At 36.5% G+C, this 23753-nt stretch overlaps 1 protein-coding gene across 1 annotated transcript in view; it reads right to left on the bottom strand.

Moving 5' to 3' along the window:
- Window positions 1-23404, bottom strand: part of GPC5 (glypican 5) — a 1313037-nt gene extending 1289633 nt beyond the window's left edge. Inside the window, exon 1 of the mRNA XM_034665370.1 lies at window positions 23246-23404. Coding sequence (XP_034521261.1) covers window positions 23246-23354 — 109 coding nt within the window. The 5' untranslated portion in view covers window positions 23355-23404. The remainder of the gene's footprint in view (window positions 1-23245) is intronic.
- Window positions 23405-23753: the final 349 nt, after the last annotated feature.

Below are 23753 nucleotides of genomic sequence, written 5' to 3'. Positions count from 1 at the left end.
GGTGACCAAAATTTGGCTATTTACTAAGAAAATATTCAGAAACAGCACAAGAGAGGGACAGAATAAGAAACAGTGAAAGATGTATAGTAAGATCAACTTCTTGGGCTCCTGGGTGGCTCAGTCAGTTAGGCGTCTGCCTTTGGCTCAGGTCATGATCCCAGGGTCCTGGGATCGAGCCCTGTATCAGGCTCCCTGCTCAGCAAGGAGCCTACTTCTTCCTTTCCCTCTGTGCTCTCTCTTTCTCCCCTGCGCTCTCACTCTCTTTCAAGTAAATAAATAAAATCTTTAAAAAAAAAAAAAGATCAACTTCTCTGGAGGGAAAAAATAAAGTAACTCAACTCAGAATATTTTCAGTTATGGTGATACTCTTTAATTTAACATGCATTTCCTCTATGTCCTGTGGCTTTGGCTCTTGATTTCTTGTTTTCTATGTGTTAGGAATTAAGACCGTTAATCAGAGGATGGGTACATAATCCTTCCTATGGCTTTTTGTAGTGGTGTCCCCCATAGTGTTCTTTTTTAAGATTTTATTTATTTATTTATTTATGTATTTGAGAGAGAGCACATGCACGCACATGAGTGGGAGGAGGGGCAAAGGGAGAGGGGGAGAGAGAGAGAGAGAGAGAGAGAGAGAGAGAGAGAGAGAAAATCCCAAGCAGACTCCCCGTTGCACACAGAGTGTGAGGCAGGGCTCAATCTCGACCCATGAGATCATGACCTGAGCCAAAATCACCAGTGGGATGCTTCACCGACTGAGCCATCCAGGTGCCACCTCCCATTGTGTTGTAATAGTGAAAAACACCTTGTCCATCAGTTTATACTGTCTTTAGATCCTCTGAAAGCTGTGGCCCCACTAATAAAACAATCCTTAGCAATCATTCTTTCTCATTGCCTTTTTCTTTAGGACCTACAAAATATTAGAATTATTAGAAATGACCATCCTAATCGGCTACAGACAAATTTTGCCTGTAAGTTGGAAACTAGGGCATTTTCTTTCTTATGCTATTTCCATTGTTTACATGAGCATAATCATATGTATCAGACTCTCAAAGGTAGATGTGGAAAGAAATTGAGAAATTGACAGATTACAGCTCGACTATTAAGGAAGATTTACTCATATAATGACATGCAAAAATCTATATCCCCTATCTTTACATAAGTAGAAGAGAGCGAAAAATTGCAAAACTGCATGTTACTATTCTAGTTTTTTCTTTAAATAGTTATTGATAAACCAAGGTAATAGTTTAGTTAATATCCTGTAAAGACAAGAAATTGATCTGAGTTAAAGGACATGAATAATTTTAGTACTTTATTCTTTCAAGATCTTCTAAATGGTCACATTGACCAAGGACTCCTGCCAAGAAGACAGATTTATAAAGTACAAGATACGCAAACTATCTCCATCACAAATGACTTATTATATAAATTTTTCTGTTGAGCAATCTAATTCAGTTTTATTGAAAAATCACAATGACATTTACAGTATTACATAAGCAAGACTTTCACATGCCTGCTTTCCCCACAAACCACCCTGGGCATCTCAACTTCCAACCTCCCCAAATGCATTTCATTTTAATATAAACAACATGACTTTTGGAATGAGAAAAAAAACTGCAATATTCTTTCATGCAGAGTGAAGATCCAGTTAACGAGCAATAATTAATCATAACAGCTTGCTTCAAACTACATTCTTGTCGAGAATTATGCAGAGTCTATAAAATTGATAGCCTAGAGTGCTCTAGGAAAAAAAAAAAAAAACTCTTTCTCCATGGTATCTTTGCTCAACTAACACTGCTAAAAGATGAAGCATCTTCGCCTAAAAGGAGAGAAATAGCTGTCATAAACAGGTTCCTTACTACTCCGGGAGTATAAATAAAATTTTGAACTGCCTGTTTAAGCTCCTTTTCTTTGCTAGTAATATTCTGTTCTGAAGCTTTGTTGATGGATGCCAAACTCTAAATATCACCTGTGAAGGAGATAAAACTCAAATTTACAGTGAGGTGTATGACGGTGTCATGGCTAGGAAGATTTGGTACGACAATTTTACAGCAGCCAGAAAAAAAATATTCTTGCTTAATATCAAGCATGGAAATAAAAAGAAATATACCAACCAAATTGCAATTACATTGGGGAAAAAAGTGAACACTGTACTGTACCCCTTCTGGGAAGCATTCAATAACCAGCCCTGTTTATGTTTCTTCTTCTAATAAAGCTAATCCTTCCACTATCTGATCCATACTTCTATTGCTGTGTTGACCCCTCTCTACTGGGATTATTCATCATCTTCCTTGATGATGAGAGTCACGGAGGAAGGACCTAAAAGTCTCAGTGCTCCCTGGACTTTCAGCACTTTGCAGAATCTCACGTCCAGAAAAATATTAACTATATGTTCATTCAATGGAATTCAACAGTGAAATTATATCTGTCATTCTCCCAACTCTTCATGATAACTCTGATGACATCAATCACCAAGGTACAAAGTCAACCTGCACAAAATTCTTTCTACTCTGTTAAAAGGAGCAAAACTCAGATTCTTCTCATTAAGGAGTGATGTTTTTCAGCACAGCTCCAAATATTTTAAAAGATACTACCAGATTCTAGAAAAGGCCACTTAAAATTTGAATTATTTTGAATGTTTTCTTTCATATATAAAGGTGATGGAAGACTAAAATCCAGAGCTATAAAGAACAACTCCAAGCAAATTCGACATTTAATAGACAAAAACAGTTGAGACAATGGTGGGGAGGGAGATAGAGAAAGCTTAAGGAGTATGGATAATATGTAAAATGGGCAACTTTCCCACCAGATAATTTTTAAAGGGTAATTTTAGTTCTTTATTATTTGCCATCTACATACTTTGTGGTAATAACTATGTGCATATCTAATAACAAAATTTATCTAATAACAAATTTTAGTGGATCAATTTTAGTTTACTAATAAAATTCAAATGACAAATGATCAGTGTTCAATAAATGATGGTAGTGATGGTGGTGGTAGGAATAGTCAAACAGTATTAATATATAGTATTATTGATCCTACAAACATTTAGTAAATTCAGTATTCCTATGATTATCAGCACTTCCATCAATATTTTCAGATACCAGTTTGATTGAACAAGCAAAAAAATTGGTGTATACAGAAATAGCCTTACTATAAAAAATACATGTATTGACAATGACAAGGAATAAAGTTTTTAAAAATGAGGTCCCCAATAAGACTTTTCTCTCTACATAATTTGCCAACTAACTGGAAATGCTCTTAGTAACCCAACGGAGAAAGATATACTCCATCAGCAAAATCTCACTGATACCTAATTAACAACTTACTATGTATCAGTTACTCTTTTAAAACCCTGTAGATGTATTTTCTTATTTAGTCCTCATAACAACTGTCTTAGGTTAGTATAGCTGTTATCTCTATTTTACAGATGAAGAAACTAAGATGCAGAAACATTAGGTAAATTGGTTAAAGTTGCAAAACAAGAGTTACAGCTAAATCCATGATATGACCCCAGAGATCAGGCCCTTAAAGTCTAAAAGGCAAAATAAAAGATAAATCACCATCCCACCCACCTAAAGATGACTCTGACACTGAAAATCAACAACAAAAAATCATATTACTTGAACATCTACCATAGATCAGACACCATGCCGAGAAAAGTGATATACACGTGTTTCAGTCCCTTCAGGCTGCTCTAACAGAAGACCACAGACTAGGTGGCTTATAAACAGCAGAAATTTATTTCTCACAGTTCTAGAGGCTGAGAAGTCCAAGATCAAGGTATCGGTAGATTAGGCATTTGGTAAGGACTCACTTCCTGGTTCATCGGTAGCCATCTTCAAGCTGCATCCTTATGTGGCTGAGGAATGAGGGAGTCTTTTTTATAAGGACACAAATTCCATTCATCAGGGCTCCATCCGCAGGATCTAGTCCCTTCCCATAATACCATCACATTGGGGATTAGGTTTCAACATACGAATTTCCAATTTCAGAGGGAAACAAACATTCAATCTATAGCAACATGGTTACAAATATGAGATATACCCCCTGTTCTTAAGAAAGTAATGATATTAAAGGAACAGAGAATTCTGGAAGCAGGATCTGCTGGTGGAGAGAAGATGTTGTGAAATGAATAAGAACTAATTTTGAATAGATATAACAGAGATTATAGCAGACATTTAAAGCTATGAATATTAGATAGCATTTTAAGCAGCAAAAAACTGCAAAGCACGGAAGAATTTTAAATTGGAAAATGATACATGAATATTATAATTTAAAATCTTAATCTGTTAGGTTTCTTGGGATCAGCAGAGGATAAAAACTAAAGTTGTTAGTCCAGTCAAGAGGTTGTTGCAGTAATAAAAGTGTCCAGAGAAAGAGGGGGAAAAAAGGAAATGAGAAGAAAGGTTCATCTTTAATTGATACGTAGAAGATGCACAAGGGACTTAAGTCACTGATGGCACGGAAATTGAGCCTAAGAGCCAGAGGGAAAAAATGGTGATACCATGCACAAAGATGGAGAAGTTACAATGAAAACTTGCTCTTGAGAAAAGAATGAGAAATTTACATTCAAACATAACATTTAACGTGTTAGCAGGATATCCAGGTATGAATATACATATATCAGGTATCTGAGAGACAAGGGCTACATTAAGAATAAAATATTCAAAGAAACAAAAACAGGAAGAAGAAAGATAGGAGAATCAGGTAGAAATGGTCTGAGAGTCAGGATGAGGGGTCAAAACAAGGTACCAAACACAAGGTGATGTCGGGACAGTTCTGAAGATAAAGATGAGAATATCAAGCTACGTATGGAATGAATAACTACTATTTATTTTTCCCTAAGAGGGCTCTTCATCAAATCGTGGGCAGCATGAGAAAATGAAATGCCTTGCATTACCATCTGATATCATCTCTCTTAACTTCTAGACATGTTCTGAAAAAGTATACCCAGTAAGACAGCAACACAGTTAAATAAACCAGAGTGAACTCAATTAATGTTCCTCAGCTCTATACCAAAGGTCCATTAATCAGTTTCACAGTAAGGATTAAATGTATTAAATGCATGAAAAAACTATATTTAAAGCTGAAATTCTAATCAATACTCAGAGAAACATTATCTCCAAACGAAAAAACAGCAGGTGGTTCACGAGCATCAGGAAAAGAGGCGACTCAAAACAACGTAAACATAAAGCTGGAATGTTAAATGCAAAACCAGGTCCTGCTCCAAGGGGATGATTGCTATAGAATCCTCTTGTGCACAACACCCAAACACAGTCCAAATATAAAGTCTCACACTACACCCACAGCTAGGCACCTTTCATCAAAAGGTAATCTATAAATATCGCTATACTCCCGTTCTTGTTTTGTTTTTTTTAACATAAGGTCATAGTTACCAGTGCCTAATGGGAGTGATCAAAATTGGATTTGCAGACTTCTACAGTATGTTGACGATCACTTACAATAAAATCAGAATGAGAAAGGGAAATTGTCTAAGAGGACCATTGAGCCAGGTAATAGATTCAGTCTAATATATCCACACAGCGGGAACCAAATTAAAATGTAGATGGAATTCTAATATAGTCCAACTGGAAAGACTTGCTCTAGTTTCTCACAGAATCTTGTTTGTTGTTTGCAAACAGCTAATCTTCAAGACACAAAATTGGTTATATTAATTATTTTAGACACTTTTACATGTATAAACATGTAAGTTAAAATAGCATCAAGATCATAGTGTTTGGGATAGCACAGGGCAAAACACACATAAGTTAGGACCATTCTCTTATCCGATTCAAGATCAGGTCATAAAATAATATTTGCATAATTCAGAATAATACAGATGATTTCAGTGGATCATAAATCATGTACTTAAATCCAATATGCTGTCTAATGGCATCTAATTTTTTCCTGAGAACAATACAGCATGTAATCTATTACCTTCCATCTTTCTTCTGCCCAATTCTTTTTCCTCATTTCCTTTCCCAGCTGAGCTGCGGTATTGCTCTCAGGCTCAGCTCCATCTGCATGGAAAGGAAGATTTCCGTAGTAATGAGCACTTTTTTTATAACTTCTAAGGGACTGTTTGACAGAAATGGAGGGATCTCATAGACAGGCCTTGCAGATAGCTGTCCGAAGGAAATTACTGAGCTGCTTCCGTAAAAAAGAAAATAAAAAAGAGAAAAGGAATGAAGGAATGAAAGAAAAAAGAAGGCGTGATCATGGGTCACTAAAAGACAACATTTACAATGCCATGATCAACCTAGTCTATTTTGAATCATTCTTATCACTGCAACTTAATCATAAAACAAGTGAAAAGACAAAGGTACACTTTCAAATCAAACGGTTTTATTCATTTTTTAAGAAAGATGAATCTGATTTTTTTTTATAATTAAGGTTCAAAATCCTGAATGCAGTAAATTAGAAGATGGTGACGTTATTATTTAAACTTCTGAACAGTAAAGAATTCCCCCATATGACAACCTTTGAAATCTGAATGAAATTTTCAGGTAGAGAATTTGCCACTTGAAACAAATCTGTACAACTGATCATGATTCTAACCGTGGAAAACACTTCACTCTTGAAAGGTAGAGATTTTATTGGCTACATTTTCTAATTAAAATACAGTAAAAAAAATTAGAAATAAATAGTAAGAATCTGACTAAGCATTTCTCAGAAATTTTGAAACATATTTGTGTTGGTTTCCTGGTGCTGTTTTAAGAAAGCACCGCAAAATGGGTGACTGACATGAAATTTATTGTCTCACAGTCTGAAGACCAGAAGTCTGAGATCAAGAGGTCAGCAGGTTTGGTGCTAAGAGGGAGAATCTTCCATGCATCTCCTCTAGTTTCTGGTAGGCTCAGCATTCCCTGGCCTTTAAATGCTGTTCTCCTGTGTACATGTCTCTCTCTTGTCCAAATCTACCTTTTTTTAAGGAAATCAGTCATATAGCATTAGGGCCCACACTAATGACCTGACTTAAACTTGATTACCTCTGTAAAGACTTTTCAAATAAAGTCACATTTGAGCTTAAGATTCCAACAAGCTTTTGAGAGAACACAATTCAACCCACATCAACAGTCTTTAGTGTTGATTAGATTTTCATACAAAATATGGTCTGCCCTCTCTGTGGCAACATCAGCAAGCATTATGTCTTGATATCAGGCCTGGCCTCAGGACTTATTTGGCAGATGAAATGTGACTGGTGGCAACGTGTACCCCTTCCAAGCAGACACATTTGGAGCTGAGAGGATCTTTCCCTCTCCCACTAGAGCAACATCATCTCAGATAGGGTTGCTCCTTAAGCCTGAGCCAGAAAAAGCCATCACCAACACATAAAGGATGCGTAGCCTCTATGGATATGAGCCACGATATCTGGGGATCACTGAAACCACAATAAACCTAGCCAATCCTAAGCAAAAACTGCCCAGATAACCCCAAAAAAGAAAATCAAAAAGTTCAGATCCTCTAAAACTAAGTGAAAGGATAGCAAAATCTATGCAATAAAGCAAAGCTGTCATCAAAGGAAAATTTATTGCCTAAAATACTTTCATTACCAAAAGAGAAAACTTTAAAAAAAATAACGTATCTTAAGAAAGCAGAAACATATGCAATTTTTAAAAAGTCACAAGACAGAATTTTTAAAAAATTACAACAGACCTTATTAAAAACAAAAAGATAAAGGATAACTGTATCTAAAAGAATGCTCTTGAAAAAAATCACATAAACATGGACAAAACCCTGATTATGCAGAGATGATGAGACAAAGAGGAAACTAGAGAAAAGAGAAAGTGGGAGAGAAATGAAAGCCTAAGAGGAAGGAAAGGATAAGAAAGGAGAGTAGGAAAAGAGAAGCAAAATTAGGAATGAGAGAAGACACAACACAGACTGATGGGAAATTAAAACAATTGGGAGGGATGACACATCCTCATGTTGACTTCCCACCACTTCTTACCTACCTACCTTCCTTCCCACCTTCCTTCCTACCCACACTTGGCTATGACCTTTAGAGGAGGCTCATGGGCCCTCTAGCTCAGACTCTTGCTCCCTCTCAGGACAGGAATTCCTGACCATTGTTCTTCACGTGAAGCCACTGTTTTCAGGACTGTTTTCCCAGCCTCCCTCCCCAGCAATCCAATCAGATGTCTTTTCTACATGAGATCTTACCCTAACTCCATCATAACACACTAAAAGGTCATCATTTGTCTGTTTTCCACAATAGATTTTAAGCTTTGGGAAAGCAGTCCTAATTTTCAGTCTCATCTCTGGAAGAACAACAGAGGTCCTCATTTTGTACAGTTCTCTGGTAACTGAGATCACTGGAGCCACATACAGCAAAGACTCAGTTCCAATGTCTGATTTTCAGTTAACACAAAATTGTGCAAATCAAGGACTGCCTGAATATAGTACAGTGCCCAGTATTTGATATATACTAAATAAATATTAACAAAGAAATGAATGAATTCTCTCTAGTAGCTTACCCACCAACTTGGCAGTTGAAGAGAATTTTCAAAAGAACTTTATTAAAAACTAAGAAATTTTAAAAAATGATGACAGTGTAAATCAGTCCCTTAGAATGTACTCTTGCAAGACTCAACGTTGATCTTAGGTTCCTCCTTGTTCCTAATCCTACTGCACAGTCATTCAGTTATCCAGCCCGGCTACATTTTTCTCCTCCATATATTTAGAATCTCTTCCTCCCCTACTCTTTATCATCACTACCAAAATTCACTCTTTTGTCTTTCCTCTCACTCAGACTATTATATAGCCTAACTACTCACCCTCTAGCCAGAAGAAATCACGTGGAATCTTAAATCAAAATATTTAACAAATGTACACACACAAAAACTCAGTTTTCAAAACTTTTAACACATTTCAATTCTTGAGAACATTTGAAACAAAAACATACTGAAATTTGTCCCTACTTAAAAAAAGAGAGAGAGAGAGACAGGAACTGAATAAATTAAACAGTGGGATCTCAAACAATGCTCATGATTTAAAATTTATTTGGATTAACTCAACTTGTGAGAAGAATCTCTTGATTAAGCTACTATTTTTATTTGAATAAATGTACACACTCTACTAGAATGCACTGAAATTGAGAAGGTTTATGATATGCAGCATTTAGATTGGTTAAATAGCAAAAAGAATCACAGAGATGACTTATTTAATAAATGTTGTCCAATGTTCAGAGCAGCATTGTCCACAATAGCTAAATCGTGGAAGGAGCTGAGATGCCCTTCAACAGATGACTGGATTAAGAAGATGTGGTCTATATATACAATGGAATATTACTCAGCCATCAAAAAGAACGATTTCTCAACATTTGCTGCAACATAGACAGCACTGGAGGAGATAATGCTAAGTGAAATAAGTCAAGCAGAGAAAGACAATTATCATATGGTTTCACTCATCGATGGAACATAAGAAGTAGGAAGATCAGTAGCAGAAGAAAGGAATAAAGAAAGGGGGGGTAATCAGAAAGGGGAATGAAGCATGAGAGACTATGGACTCTGAGAAACAAACTGAGGGCTTCAGAGGGAAGGCGGATGGGGGAAATGGGATAGGCTGGTGATGGGTAGTAAGGAGGGCATGTATTGCATGGTGCACTGGGTGTTATACGCAACTAATGAATCATGGAACTTTAAATCAAAAACCAGGGATACTGTATGGTGACTAACATAATAAAAAAATATTATTATAAAAAAAAGTTGTCTTATGGAAGCAAAATTAAAGCAAGGTTCTCTAAATGAAAGCAGAAAACCCAGAACCTATGAAAATTTAGGAACTGAAATATTTAGGTATTTCAAAACAAAAATATTAGAATAATATTTTACTTATGGATATCCAATAGCTCAGCACAACGTGTTGAAAAGGATATCCTTCCTCCACTGAATGGCATTTGCACCTATCAAATTTTAGTTGTGCAAATATGTGTGGGTCTATTTTTGGGTTTTCTTATCTATTCTATGGGTCTATCCCTCTGCCAATACCACACTCTCAATTACTGTAACTATGTAGTAAGCTTCATTATCAGGTAGATTGATTCCTCCCACCTTATTCTTCTTTTTTCAAAATTATTTTAGCTATTTTAGGTTCTATACCTTTCCATATAAATTTCAGAAAAAGTTTGACTAAATCTACATAGAGTCTGCTAGTATTTTGATAGAAATTATGTCAACACTATAGGGTAATTTAGGTAAAACTGTCACCTTTACTATGTTGAGTCTTTCAATTCATGAACATGGTATAGCTCTCCAATTATTTAGGTTGTTTGATTTCTTTTGTCAGCATTTTCAACATACAGATCCTGTATATTTTGAGGTAGATTTAAACCTAGATATTTCATTTTCTTTCACTTTCTTTTTTCCTAGCTATTCTTTACATCTCTTAATATTGATGTGGCTGGATGGTAAGTTATACAATTATATACCCTTTAACAATCATCCTAATGTGCCCAGTGTAAATTCTTTGATTCGCATGTGTTCCAGTAAAACATATAAAATTGTTTGGTACATGTATTTTAAGATATATACATGGAATTATGCCATCTACCTCATTCTCTTTTTTCCTTTCTTCATTCTGCCTTATGTTTTTAAAGTCTATCCATGTCACCATGGATATTCTTTGTTGATTATTCTTAGTGATGCATAATGCATTTTCCTAACCTTTCCCTCCATCACCCAGGTTGTCTCAATTCCCAACTACTACAACAAGCACTTTAATTAGCATGCTTCTACATGTCCCTAAACAGTCTCTAAAAATTTCTCCAATATATACAACCATTAGAAGGATCAGAAAGACAAGAGAGAAAGAACATGTATCTTAACTATTGTCAAATTGCTTTCGCAAAGCTGTACCAGTGTAGATTAGCAATCGTTAAATAAATTCTTAATTTGCATTCAAAATATACGATCTCATTAAAATAACAAACATACTAAATATATTGAGTAAGAGTTGCCAAATATACATAGATAATTTAATTTAAAACTACTTTGAAGATTTCCAATAAAAACAAATTAAGCAGCTGGCCTATATCATCCTAAAGTATTGCCCTGGGACTACAGCTAGAAAATAAGCATGTTAAACCCAGATTTTTTTTAATTAGAACATAAATACCACATGTATTGTTCCTTCTTGAACCAGTGGACACCACTGCCCCACTCCTCTGACCCTTTTCCCAAACCATACTTTCCAGAGGCTGTAAGTGCCCACCGTTCTCCAGACTGTCTCTCCTCATATAGAGAGGAAACCCTCTAAGATGCCTTGTAGACCAAAGAAATTTAAAAATTTAAAAAACAACATTTCACATCTTCAGCAGAGAAAACGCAACTATCAGACAGTTACATAATTTTATGGAACAGTGATTAGCAACATTTAAAACAAAATAAAATTTATCTTAATGAACAGAGGCCTTTAAAGTAGTTCAATTAGATCTTAGATTAAGTTTTTATCATATTCTACCAACCACAAAACCTTTCACATCGCTCTGCAGGCTATGCATTTACTTATTCTGCCATGCTGCCGTAAAGGGACCAATTTGAAGTGAGCGGTGGTTCTGTGTAATAACTCACAAACACACAATCTAAAGGCTTGTCTGTGTTAACATACGCCAGTCCGCCTGGCGGGCTCAGTGGGCAGAGTGGCACAGCATGCTACTCTTGATCTCGGGCTGGTAAATTCAAGCCCCACACTGGGTATAGAGATGACTTAAAAAAATAAAATCTTTAAGATGAAAAAAAAAGTTATGCCAACATAAACTACAAACATCCCCAAGGTGACCAGAATGAATCAGCAACATCAAAAATCAAAAGCCTTCAGTATGTGAAGATAGTCTCATTTGGAGGACACTACAAAGATTAAGGCTTTCGTTTGCCATTGAATAATTTGCCACGGATTCTGTCCCTTTGCATCGCTCTTTTAATCAAACCTTAGATTTCTGTGCTCATACTAGTTTCTACTACAGTGAAAGTCAAACATTACAATTTAATACCATTTAATGAAATTTGAAAATTCATTTGACTACCAGCTGGGCAGCAGGAAAGCCTGCTTTAAGATGTACTATTGTTATTCACCAAATAATTGTTCTCATTGCTTGACTTTACCAATATAGAGAGCACATTTGGCCATAACCACAAGCCCCTGCAACATGACTCTTGGCAACCCCATCAGGTGTAGGAATCCAAAGAGTAATCTAGAAGTTTGGATCACAAGGCACTTGCGCTGCCTGGCCAGTACAGCACTTCTGATAATGTGACAACTAACTTTATGCCATCCCCCTACACACTCATCCCGAAACACCGTTAGACAATTTTTACCCTGAAATGTTTTGCCCCTCTTCAAATATTGGGGAAAATGTACACCATGAATAAAGGAAGAAGGACTAGCTAACACACACTGAGCGTTTATTAGGCACCAGCTGCCATGCCAGCTACTTCACAGGGATTGCCTCAGTCAATCCCCATTAACTGCAGCCTAGAAGGTACTATTCTTATCCCATCCTACAAGCCAAGAAACTGAGGCCCCACCAGCAAATCTTAAGATAGGATTCAACCTAGACTCTCTGAATTTAAAACCCCTGTTCTGAAACTCTTAAGCATATTGCCTGTCCAATCACAACAAGTGCTTTCCCCCACAACCATTGTTTGTTTTATTATGTAGTATCTTCAATTTATTCCCACTTACAGAGAAAAAAAAATGAATATGTTTCCTAAATTAACATTCAAGTCAACTTTATACCCAGAGGAGACAGAGTCAAATAGTACAAGATAACAATATCCTTTAAGGTGCAAAAGTTCAATTATCTTTGTTTATACAAAAGTTAGCCCACAGGCAGAATTACCCTGGAATAAAAGGAACACAGCATAGCTATCCAACAATTACCCTTTATTTACTTTTATGACTCTCTGGATCTTGAGATGCCATTTCAAGCCCTTTGCCTTCTGCATAAAAGCTATAGCATATATATTCCATTTATTGCTAGATATATTTTATGCTAAAAGCATGGAGATATGCACGGATAATTTCCCATCATGAACAGCTACATTGAGAAATGGCTATAAAATTTAAGTCCTCTATTTGTCTGAGGAAAGAAAGGTATCTTATTTTCTATTACATTTTACCACTTTACCAATTAAATATTATGGATGATGGTTTAATATTTTCATCTTAATCCTCTCTTCCCCCAAGGCTATAGGGAAAAAAAGCTCCCTATTAAAAACACTTTCATATCTCTAATAAACTATGTTTCATAATTTACAATGAATTATTACAACATTTAAAAATTTTAAATTTGTCAATAATGCCAGTTACATGAACTGTAAGCATTTCTAATTAAATAAGAAATGATATAAGAAGAAGATATTATTGAAATGATTGATAGTTATTGATAGTGTTTGGTAAACAGAACTTAGTTCATTTTTGATTCATATAAAAATGGTAAATGGCAATTATGCTATTAAAGTTATGAGAATTACTATCAAGACTTCAAATTTGAGTCCTAAGTGCCTTAAATTCATCACAGAACCTATTCGCTAAATGGGTTATTGACTAACAAAGAACTTTAGTTTCAATTTTATGTAATCAATATGTTTTATAATTAAAATAAGCTTAAAATAAATTTCTCATATACAAACTCATGATTTTGATCATAATTACTATTATTCAACTTTATTAAGCACTGGCTTATTACATGCTTTTTCTCGTCAATGCTCAAAGTTCGTTCACAAATTTCAAGCAACTCAATTTTATTTGTGTTATTTCTTTATAATACCCTTCACTTTTAAATTATGCTAAATATTGATAATATGTTCTGTTATGTAGAATCATGAGTTATTCTATCAAAATTAATGTTATTTTCACATTTACACATATGGTATTATAGAAACACCATCTCTACCACTTCACAGAGCCCGATCATAGGAAGCAGTTGGAAATCCTCTGGCTCTTCCAGACCACGACTATTTTAATCCTGTGTCACAGATCAGCCTCCGCCAATATGTTTATGACATAAATCACAGTGATGGCTTCACAGATGTATACTTATCTTCAAACTCATCAAGTTGCATACATTAAATACAGCTTTCTGTGTCAATCATACCTCCATAAAGTGGTTTTAAAAACAAAAGATTAGCCTCTATCAGATAATCAATGAATGTCCTGCCATGTCCACCAAAGTCCTTCCTCCGCTAAGAGTTTTAGAAACAGATGAGAGTTTCTCTCACTCCAACTCTCCCAGCAGACTCAGAGATTACAAAGTCCCCGTGGAAAGCACCCTACTGCCTCAGCATCTCTAACTCGCCTCTGTGACACACCAGGCCCACACCCCACAGACGCACCCTAGGTGCAATTTACTACAGTCAAGCTCGTCCTGGCCTCAACTCCTTTCCCACCGTGCCCAGGGCCCCGTGATGATCACACCGTATCCAGAATCTGACCCTTTCCCACCACCTGCACTGCCAGTACGGGGTCTAAGTCACCACAATGCCTCTTCTGGATTATCTTCCTAACCTCTTTCCTGGCTTCCTAGGTCCACCTCACCCCTCTACAAGCTGGATGTAAGTGCCCCTCAGCAACAAAACAGAATAACTGTTTTCAAATCAAGCCACACCTATGGCAAAGACTTCTGTTTCAGAATAAAAGCCCCCCATGATGTGCACCTGGGTCTCTAAGACAGCCTTTCCAACCACTCTCCCAACCCCCCAAAGCCATTCTGGCCTTGTTGCTCTTCCTCTGACATTTGAGCCCCATTCCTACCTTCGGGTTACTCCTTGCTACAATGCTTTTCTCCCTGACATCCATGTATCCAACCCCTTCACTTTCGTCAAACCTTTGCTCCAATGCCCCCTTCTCCCTGACTAGCCAGTTTAAGACTGCAGTCCTCCAGTACTGTCCCTCCCCTTCCTTCTGTTCTACGCTACATTTTCCCAAGCATTTAATTCATCCTAACATATTTATACCTGTATTATATTTATTTTCTACTTTCCCTGGCTGAAACGCACGCTGTGAGGACAGGGATTTTTGTTTCATTCCCTGAAGTACACCAAGCACTTAAAACACCGCTGGCACATGGAGATGGCCCCAAGAAGGTTTGCAGGATGGATGATAGAATCCCCTATGACCTGTGCTCAACCACGGATCCCCACTACTCATGCCTTCTCCGGAGGCAAAATCTAGACAGGGTTAGAAACGAAAACAGCGGTACCATCATGCAAACTGGCTTCACTACTAATTAGTCGCCTCCACTGTCAGCCCTCTAATGGGACTTCAGCTCAATTCCTTTCCTGTTCCCCGCAGCACCTCCGTCAGTGCTGCTCCACCGCCCGCACACTCCCACTCCAGCTCGCACCATCCCTACAGCTGCAGCAGGGCTCGCTGTCCCTGAGCACTTTGACATTGAGGGTGATCATCCCCCTAAAACTGGGGTTCTAACAATATGGCAGAGGGACAACAATGATATCTCAATAGAGTTGAGAAAAGGACTTTTTAGGGGCTCCTGGGTAGCTCAGTTAAGCATATGCCTTCAGTTTGGGTCATGATCCTGGGGTTTTGGAATCCAGCCCTGCATCAGGCTCCCCACTCAGTGGGGCCTCTGCTTCTCCCTCTGCCTCTGCCCCTCCCCCTCGATTGTGCTGCACTCTCTCTCTCTCAAAATAAATAAAATCTTTAAAAAAAAGATTTTTTTAATTTAAAAAAAGGTCCCCAGTTTAAATTCACCCTCAGAGCCATGTGATGTTTATTTAATATGTCCATGCTCATATAATGAATAAAAGGAACTAAAAGATACATTATGTTACCCCTTAAAGAGGAGAGGAGAGTGTCAAGGAAGTGGGAAGTAGAAAGGCCAGAGAAGATGTGAAGATGGTAGCTTCTGGATTGAAGATGGAGACTGAGATGAAAAAACCCTTGGATACATAGAAATCAATGTTCAATTTGTTACTATTTATAATTTTTAGATTTTATTTTCCTTTATCATCATCATCTCATAAAACTGATTTTATACATACACCATAGGTTAATACATATCCATGTATGTGGGTAAGTATGGAGGTGGTGATTTAAAAATTTTTTTTCGTATTGAATTAATATGACAGGAATGAACCAGAAGCAAACGAAAAGAGTAGAAGAGCAGAGGGAGGAGCAAGCATGTGACTGCAAGCCATGCAAATATGCAGAAACCTTACGGAGAGCTTGAATTTCTATAGAAGATGGAAAAACATTTGAATTATGTTTTTAATGATTTTATTTATTTATTAGACAGAGACACAGTGAGAGAGGGAACACAGGCAGGGAGAGTAGGAGAGGGAGAAGCAAGCTCCCCACTGAGCAGGGAGCCCAATGAGGGGCTCAATTCCAGGACCCTGGGATCATGACCTGAGCTGAAGGCAAACGCTAAATGACTGAGCCACGCAGGTGTCCCAACTTTTGAATTATTTTAGCTAAAACTTCAAGATGTGGTAATCAAAACTGATATCTGTATGTAAAAAAAAAAAAATTATACCTTAAAAAAAATCTTTGGGGTGCCTGGTGGCTCAATGGATTAAATATCTGACTTCGCCTCAGGTCATGATCTTGGGGTCCTGGGATTGAGCCCCATGTTGGGCTCGGAGCTCAGCCGAGAGCCTGCTTCTCCCTCTCCCTCTGCCCCTCCCCCGTTCATGTTCTCTCTCTCTCTCTCTCTCTCTCTCAAACAAATAAAATCTTAAAAAAAAAATTTTTTTTGTACCTAAAAAAAAAAACCTCTTAAATACATACAAAACACCGACAACAGGGTCTATACCATAGAAGTGTATATACAGGTCCATGGGACATAATCTTAAGGGAAAATAAAGAACACAAAAAAATAAAGAACTGTTTGCAAAAAGACATTCCAATGCCCTAATCAGGGAACCACGCATTTTGAAAACAAGATACCATTTTGCACCTATCAGTTCCGCAAATCTTTCCAATTTCTAACAATACTAATTGTTGGGAAGGAAGCAGAACAACAACAAAGGACAGCAACTGCCTGTGGGAGTTTAAACAGGTTCAGCTCCTTCGAAGAGCAATTCAGCTGTATGCAGTGAGGCTGACAATGTGCATGTCCAGTAAGCCCCAGTCTCGCTGTCTGCCGTCTGCGTGGGAACCCCAGGGGAACACGTGCCCACAGAGACTTGAGCAAGAATGATCGCTAACACATTAGAAGTACAAAAATATTCTTGGGATGTCCACCAAAAGAGAATGAACAAATGTCCTAGAAATGTACCTATTAAAAGAAATTTTATAAATCACTTTACATGGATGAGTAAGAGAGAGGTAGGACAGATAAATTTCAAAAACATCACTAGTTGTAACTTCCCACATGTCCTGTCCTTCCTTTAACACAGAGGTAGCTCTTTAAGAATCATCCCTTGTGGGGCGCCTGGGTGGCAGGGCAGTTAAGCGTCTGCCTTCAGCTCAGGGCGTGATCCCGGCATTGTGGGATCGAGCCCCACATCAGGCTCCTCCGCTATGACCCTGCTTCTTCCTCTCCCACTCCCCCTGCTTGTGTTCCCTCTCTTGCTGGCTGTCTCTATCTCTGTCACATAAATAAATAAAATCTTTAAAAAAAGAATCATCCCTTTTGTTCCCTTATGCAAAAGTTAAGATTGAACTAATATGAAGATAACAAAATTATCGATAAAGAATCTGATGAAATGTTAACTCATCTTTAAGAAAATAAATGTGCAGTTCTCACACTGAAAAGATTTAACTGAAAATGTGTTTGATATAAAATCAAGAAAGAATTGTTTCACCTACTATGAGCAGGTTACTGTGCTTTCTAGGTGAGATTACCATGGCAACAGGTGATATTATCATATCCTATTGTCAGTCAGAATTAAAACAACTAAAAGTTTACATCTTAAAGTTTAAAAATTAAATTTTGCAAAGTAAACCCAGTCTTAGGTCTATACCTAATATTATTTCCACTATCAATAATGCTGCATGCCAAGCCAGCTTTATTTCCAGCTGATAAGTAATTTAAACTCTTGCAATTTTTATCTAGAATACAGGAAAATTATCCATTTTCAGAATTAACAGCAGCCTGCTGACACAGATTCAAAAGAAACAATTTTTTAGCATTTCAGAGATAAAGGACAGTGGGATAAAGACCAATCGCATCGATAGCTGCTGTAGGAGATAACAGGCTACACCACCAGCTCCCTAAAACCGAAGGGAGAAACAGTGCAATCATGTTCCAAATGCCATTGACAGAGACACCATCATGTGCCCCTTGCTAGTTCACAAAAGCAATAACCAGATGTTAGCATATGAGAAGTCTGAAGGAATCAATACAAGTAAAACAGATGGAAAGTCCGGACACTTAGGACCAAGCACCCAACAGCGCTAGCACCTAGTAGGGGTTCCGCCGCTAGAGTAAGTCATCGAGAGAGGAATACATGAGAGAAAGCAATGAGGAAGGGAGGGATTCTGACATTTTACTTCAGAACCATCTTGGAGCGAAGTACTGTTCATTCACACGTTTATTCACACAGTTCAGTTCATTATACTTACTGGGTGCTAGAGATGGAGAAAAACAAGCCTTCTCCACACTGCCAGGCTAAGGCTACCCGTTCTCTTACACTTGAACTTTTGATCTCAGTGTGATAAACAGTATTTTTCCTTTATCCTTCCACCTAAGGCTCTTCCAAGGAATAATTATCCAGCTTTGTAAAGCTTTGTAAAGCATAGCTGAAGTGAATAAAATAAGATTCATGGACTTCATGCTTAATAACATTTATATAAATCTCTTTACTCTCCTATACGTCAATATATATTCCAATATTCACTGTGCCTTTGACTATAGATGTAGGTGTCTTTGACTTTAAGTTTACGGTAGCTACACACTAGCCACACACTTCACGGTAGCTAACATCTGTTAGTGGAAGGAGGAAAATCCATTAATTACATTCTCATTCTGAATTCACCTACTTTTTAAGACAAGATATTTAATTTTGAACATATTCTTATATTTCGTTAAAAATAGGAATGTATTTTTTATTAAATTCCTAAATCTCACATCTCAACCCATGAGGACAAGCTTGCCAATCTTTCAAGTACTTACAATCGAGAAATGAAAATTTCATCAGCCAAGAGAATGAAATCATAAATAAAAATGCTAAATCTTTCCTGTTCTACCATTTATCACTCAGTATTTGTAATAATGTACACATTTTAAATGCCATATATGGAACTAGAAACCTCCAGAATAAAGACAGTATCTACCACATATTTTAGAAATACAGGAGCTACTGGAAGATAAGAGAAATAGGGAAAGGTACCCCTCGAAGGAAAGATGTAGCTTTTTAACCTTACCTTCCCAACGTTTCAACAAAACACAAGTTTCCAGGAGTGTTCTCCCAAAAATTGCTTCTTTTTTATTTTTTGCTTCCTTTTAATTTTTGAAAGTGATGCTGTAAATTTTGTACAGTTTTCAATTTAAAAAAATTATACCACATCATCTTATTTGAATGGAGATTAAAAAACTGGCAAATTTGAAAACTGCATAAGAGTTGCTTTTTTACAGTAGATGACATAATCTCTGTCAACTCTATTTCTTTATGAGTCACACTGTACTTTAGTGTATAAATAAATAAAACATTATGAAGAATACTTCCAAAATATTTTTAAAGCCAGCACCCCCGCACTCACAGTAAAAGAGCTGAAGGGAAGCAAACTCTTTTGCCTGATCTCAGGCTGTTCTGCTTTATTCATGAGCATTATTAAGCCCCTGAAAATAAAGAACAGTTATTGTCTGTAAAGCCAACGTTCCTCTTTGCCATCAGCACCATGTACTTATGAACAGCAACAGACACAGAGATATCAGCTTGTTCCAGCTTATAAAATGCTCCATCCTGTATGAATGACTACACTTAAGATATAGTGAAGCCCCAGGTCATAATTATGGACCCTTCCAAAAATAGATTTTTGTTTTGTTGTTTGTTTATTTTAAGGAAATCTGAGACAAACAAAGTCCATAAAAGAAAAAGATAAGAGCTGTCCCAATAGGCTGAGTCCAAGTCTACTGGTATGTACCTCCCAGGGCTGACCTCCAGAGCTGAATGTGGACTGTATCTGGGATAAACTTATGTCTTCTAGCACCAGTTGACAGCATTGTTTCCTCCCTCCCCTTAACAATTCCTTCACCTCACAGTAATGTGGATGCCCACTAAATCCACAGACCGAAGTGATCATTTCCATTGGCCACATCCAAGGGGTTGCTTCAAAAACATGCTTTCACGGGATTCTATAAACGCCATGAGAGAAGGAACCATACTGCATCTAGACTACTACCTGGTCTAAAGTCTTTTATAACCCAAAATACCAGTTAAAAAAACAGGTTAATACTGTTGGAGCAGAAGACATAAATGAAATATTTAAAAGTCAAAATATCAAAACGTAGCCAATCTACTTACATCATTTGAGAAGTGAATTGATTTCCCCATTAAATTTCTCTCAAGCAGAGAGTTTCCCAATAAAACGTGTTGGCTTCTTTCTTCTTAGAAAAATAAAGACTTTGAATTGTTTTCAGATATTCTCATGGCACAGAAACTAGATGGTCGGCATTTTACTTACTGATAAAGCTGCGTGCTTGATTATGGTACAGTATATGTGATTTCTCAAATTGCTTTCAGCATATATATTTAAGCTTGTTTTTATGGACATAAGCCTAAAGCTACTTACTCTATTTATTAAACTAAAAGCGGGTATTCTTCTTATGAGAGAATGTGTTCCAGTAAAGTTAGCCTTTAGGTAAATCTCTTCTCAATTTATCTTGCGTTCTCATGATTCTTAAATAAAACTTGACATTTCACAAAGGGAGAAAACAACAATTGGTAACAAGTCATATTTAAGAAAGTTCCTACCATTTTCATTTTTTATGATTAATGTTTAAGTAAACAGCAAAACTCAACCTATTGAATACAACATAATGAATTAAAGAGAAAAATTTCTAACGTACATAAAATTACTTCACACCCTGGTAGATAGAAGCAATGCCATGTATTTCTACCACTTCGCTGTCAACCAAACTTCTAGCAGTATCACCAAAGTTTTTCAGCAGCCTGAACCCATCTTAAACGTCTAAATAATTCAGGTTTTGTATTTTTCCCAATCATTTGAACTTAATGTTCTCTCTCTATAGATAGATAGATAGATACATAGATAGATACATAGATACATAGATATAGAGAGAGAGAGATAGATCAATCGATCTAGGGACAGATAGAGAGATAGGTAGATCAATCTATCAATAGAAAGATTAAAAGTTGCAGTTCTGGGGTGTCTGGGTGGCACAGGGGTTAAGCTTCTGCCTTCGGCTCAGGGCGTGATCCCGGCGTTGCGGGATCGAGCCCCACATCAGGCTCCTCCGCTATGAGCCTGCTTCTTCCTCTCCCACTCCCCCTGCTTGTGTTCCCTCTCTCTCTGGCTGTCTCTATCTCTATCAAATAAATAAATAAAATTAAAAAAAAAAAGTTGCAGTTCTACCCACTGAGCCAGCCAGGCACTCAATAATGTACTCTATCTCTCTATCTTGATCAATTTATCAAGCAATGATATCAAGCAATGTATTGATCAGCAATGTGTGCCAAGTTACAGTATCTTTGAAGGCAGAAGAAAATGTTCAACTAACATTCATTGACTGCCAGTATATTAGCAACTCATGGCACTTTATTTGACTTCTATACTTAATACCGCTATCCAAAAATACTGGCTTCTTTGGTCATGATCTTCTTCGGCCATATATTTTTACTTGAAGGGATTTAGTTTTGACACTAAAAGTTGAGAAATCATAATGCAGCTTTTCTGTTCAAAAGTCTTCAATGACTCTCAGACTCAAGCTGGTGCTTTACATCTCCTTCCATGTGAGTCCAGCTCACCTTTTTAAGCATTTGAATCTCTAATATACTCCCCATCCCTGTTCTGGTCAAATTGGTTTGTTCACTGTCCCTTTATCTTTACAATGTATTACCCATATTGTGCATGCTGTCATTTTCATGAGACAAAATCATTACATCACTGTGTGTGTATAGTTAAAGTCTTCTGGTTCTGGTTCAGCCAGTTAAAATCACAATTTTTTGCTTAAAAAGGCGTATCAATATGTTTTCCTCCAACAGTTTCATATGAATATATCCCATAACAGAAATAAGGTTGTTTCTAAGACATCTAAAAAAAATCACTAATATAATAACATCTTAAAATCTGACAAGTCAGTTTCCACCAAAAAAAAAAAAATCCTCAATTCATCATGAACTACATTTCATCTCAACTTAAATTTTATCCTGATTTATTGTATTTATTTTATTTAATGAGCATAATTTTAAAAATCAATCAGCTTTGTGCTTTAGTTATGCATGAAAACAGAGCACAAATTATTTAAACAGATTGACATGAATATACTTAAAAAAGAATACTAACCTAAGTTACATTTTGCTTTGAACGAAAGCAATAAATTTGTTTGAAAAGTAGTTTAATCTAGATATTTTCATTCTAATCATATACAGAAAAGCTAATGCTTTATAAAAGGAAAAATAAATTAAGCTATTTTATTGTAGTAATAAGGAATTTTATAGAGATGATGATTAAAATAAGAAAAAGATCATCTATTTTCCAATGTGCCTTGTAATTTTATAACCCATTAATTTTATTTCTGAACATACTGTTTGAATTAAGGTTGAGTTCTGGTCTTAGCTGATCCTTAAATATCCAATTAATATTTCCTATTTTACTGTTTATCAGACTTGTCTGCACTTTGATATATCACACTGGTGTTCTTATGAAAACCATGTGAGGTAGCAATAGGAAAAATTAGATAAATATTTCTTCAAATCATATTTTTAAAAACAAATCTATAATTACCCTGTTAAAAGCAATGAGATTTTATGTTATAGCAATGAGAGTTTATGTTACATAACTTTACTAAAATCTAATAATTATGCCCATCCATGTTGAAGTAAAATCGTAGGTCAGAATACTGGGGGCCCTGGAAGGATCCTAGAAGGGCATGTATTTCCAAGGATCATTTCACTAACGTAATGGTTTCCCCAGTCCAACTAAATATTTATGCCCCAGGATGACCTCAGAAACAAGTTTGGAGGGTTAGAAGAAGCTAAAACTTCATTTTATACCAGAATAATGGTATGCAAGGCTAAGTAAACCCAGCCAAGTTTCCCAGTAAAATAATGAGGAAAACTAGGCTTCTCCTTACTTTCAGAAATCAAGATACATTTACCTTGAAATGCTGCGGCATTTCGCGATATTAGAAACTTCAATGTCGAGCTGGATGTTTGAAGCACTTGCTGCATATCTTGGCGAGCTGCAATCTGGTATCTCTCCTCCATCTTCCTGGTGCAACATGTAGGTTTTCTGGATATGCAAACCTGAAGATCAGGTCCTGGAACAGATACAATATTTTTCAGAATAATTACCTGTTCATTTAACAAACATTACATGTTACATGTCAGTACTGCATATAAGGGGCTCATGTTCTATGTGAGAAAGTGATTTACTAGAGCAGTTGCTATTTAAATATATATATATATTATATATATATATAATATATATATATAGGTATTGTCCATTAACCCAACCACGAAACAAAGTATTCTAAACCATTAACTCTTCACTCAACTATTTTATTAACATATTGATCAAATGTTAAGTATGGCTACTCAATTAACTAATTACCATTAACTAACAAATAGACTATGTAATAGAAAACAAATTAACTATTACATAAG

This window comes from Ailuropoda melanoleuca, chromosome 7, assembly GCF_002007445.2.
Source record: "Ailuropoda melanoleuca isolate Jingjing chromosome 7, ASM200744v2, whole genome shotgun sequence".
In the NCBI taxonomy this organism is placed as follows: domain Eukaryota; kingdom Metazoa; phylum Chordata; class Mammalia; order Carnivora; family Ursidae; genus Ailuropoda; species Ailuropoda melanoleuca.
This window is presented reverse-complemented; position numbering and strand designations above follow the sequence as displayed.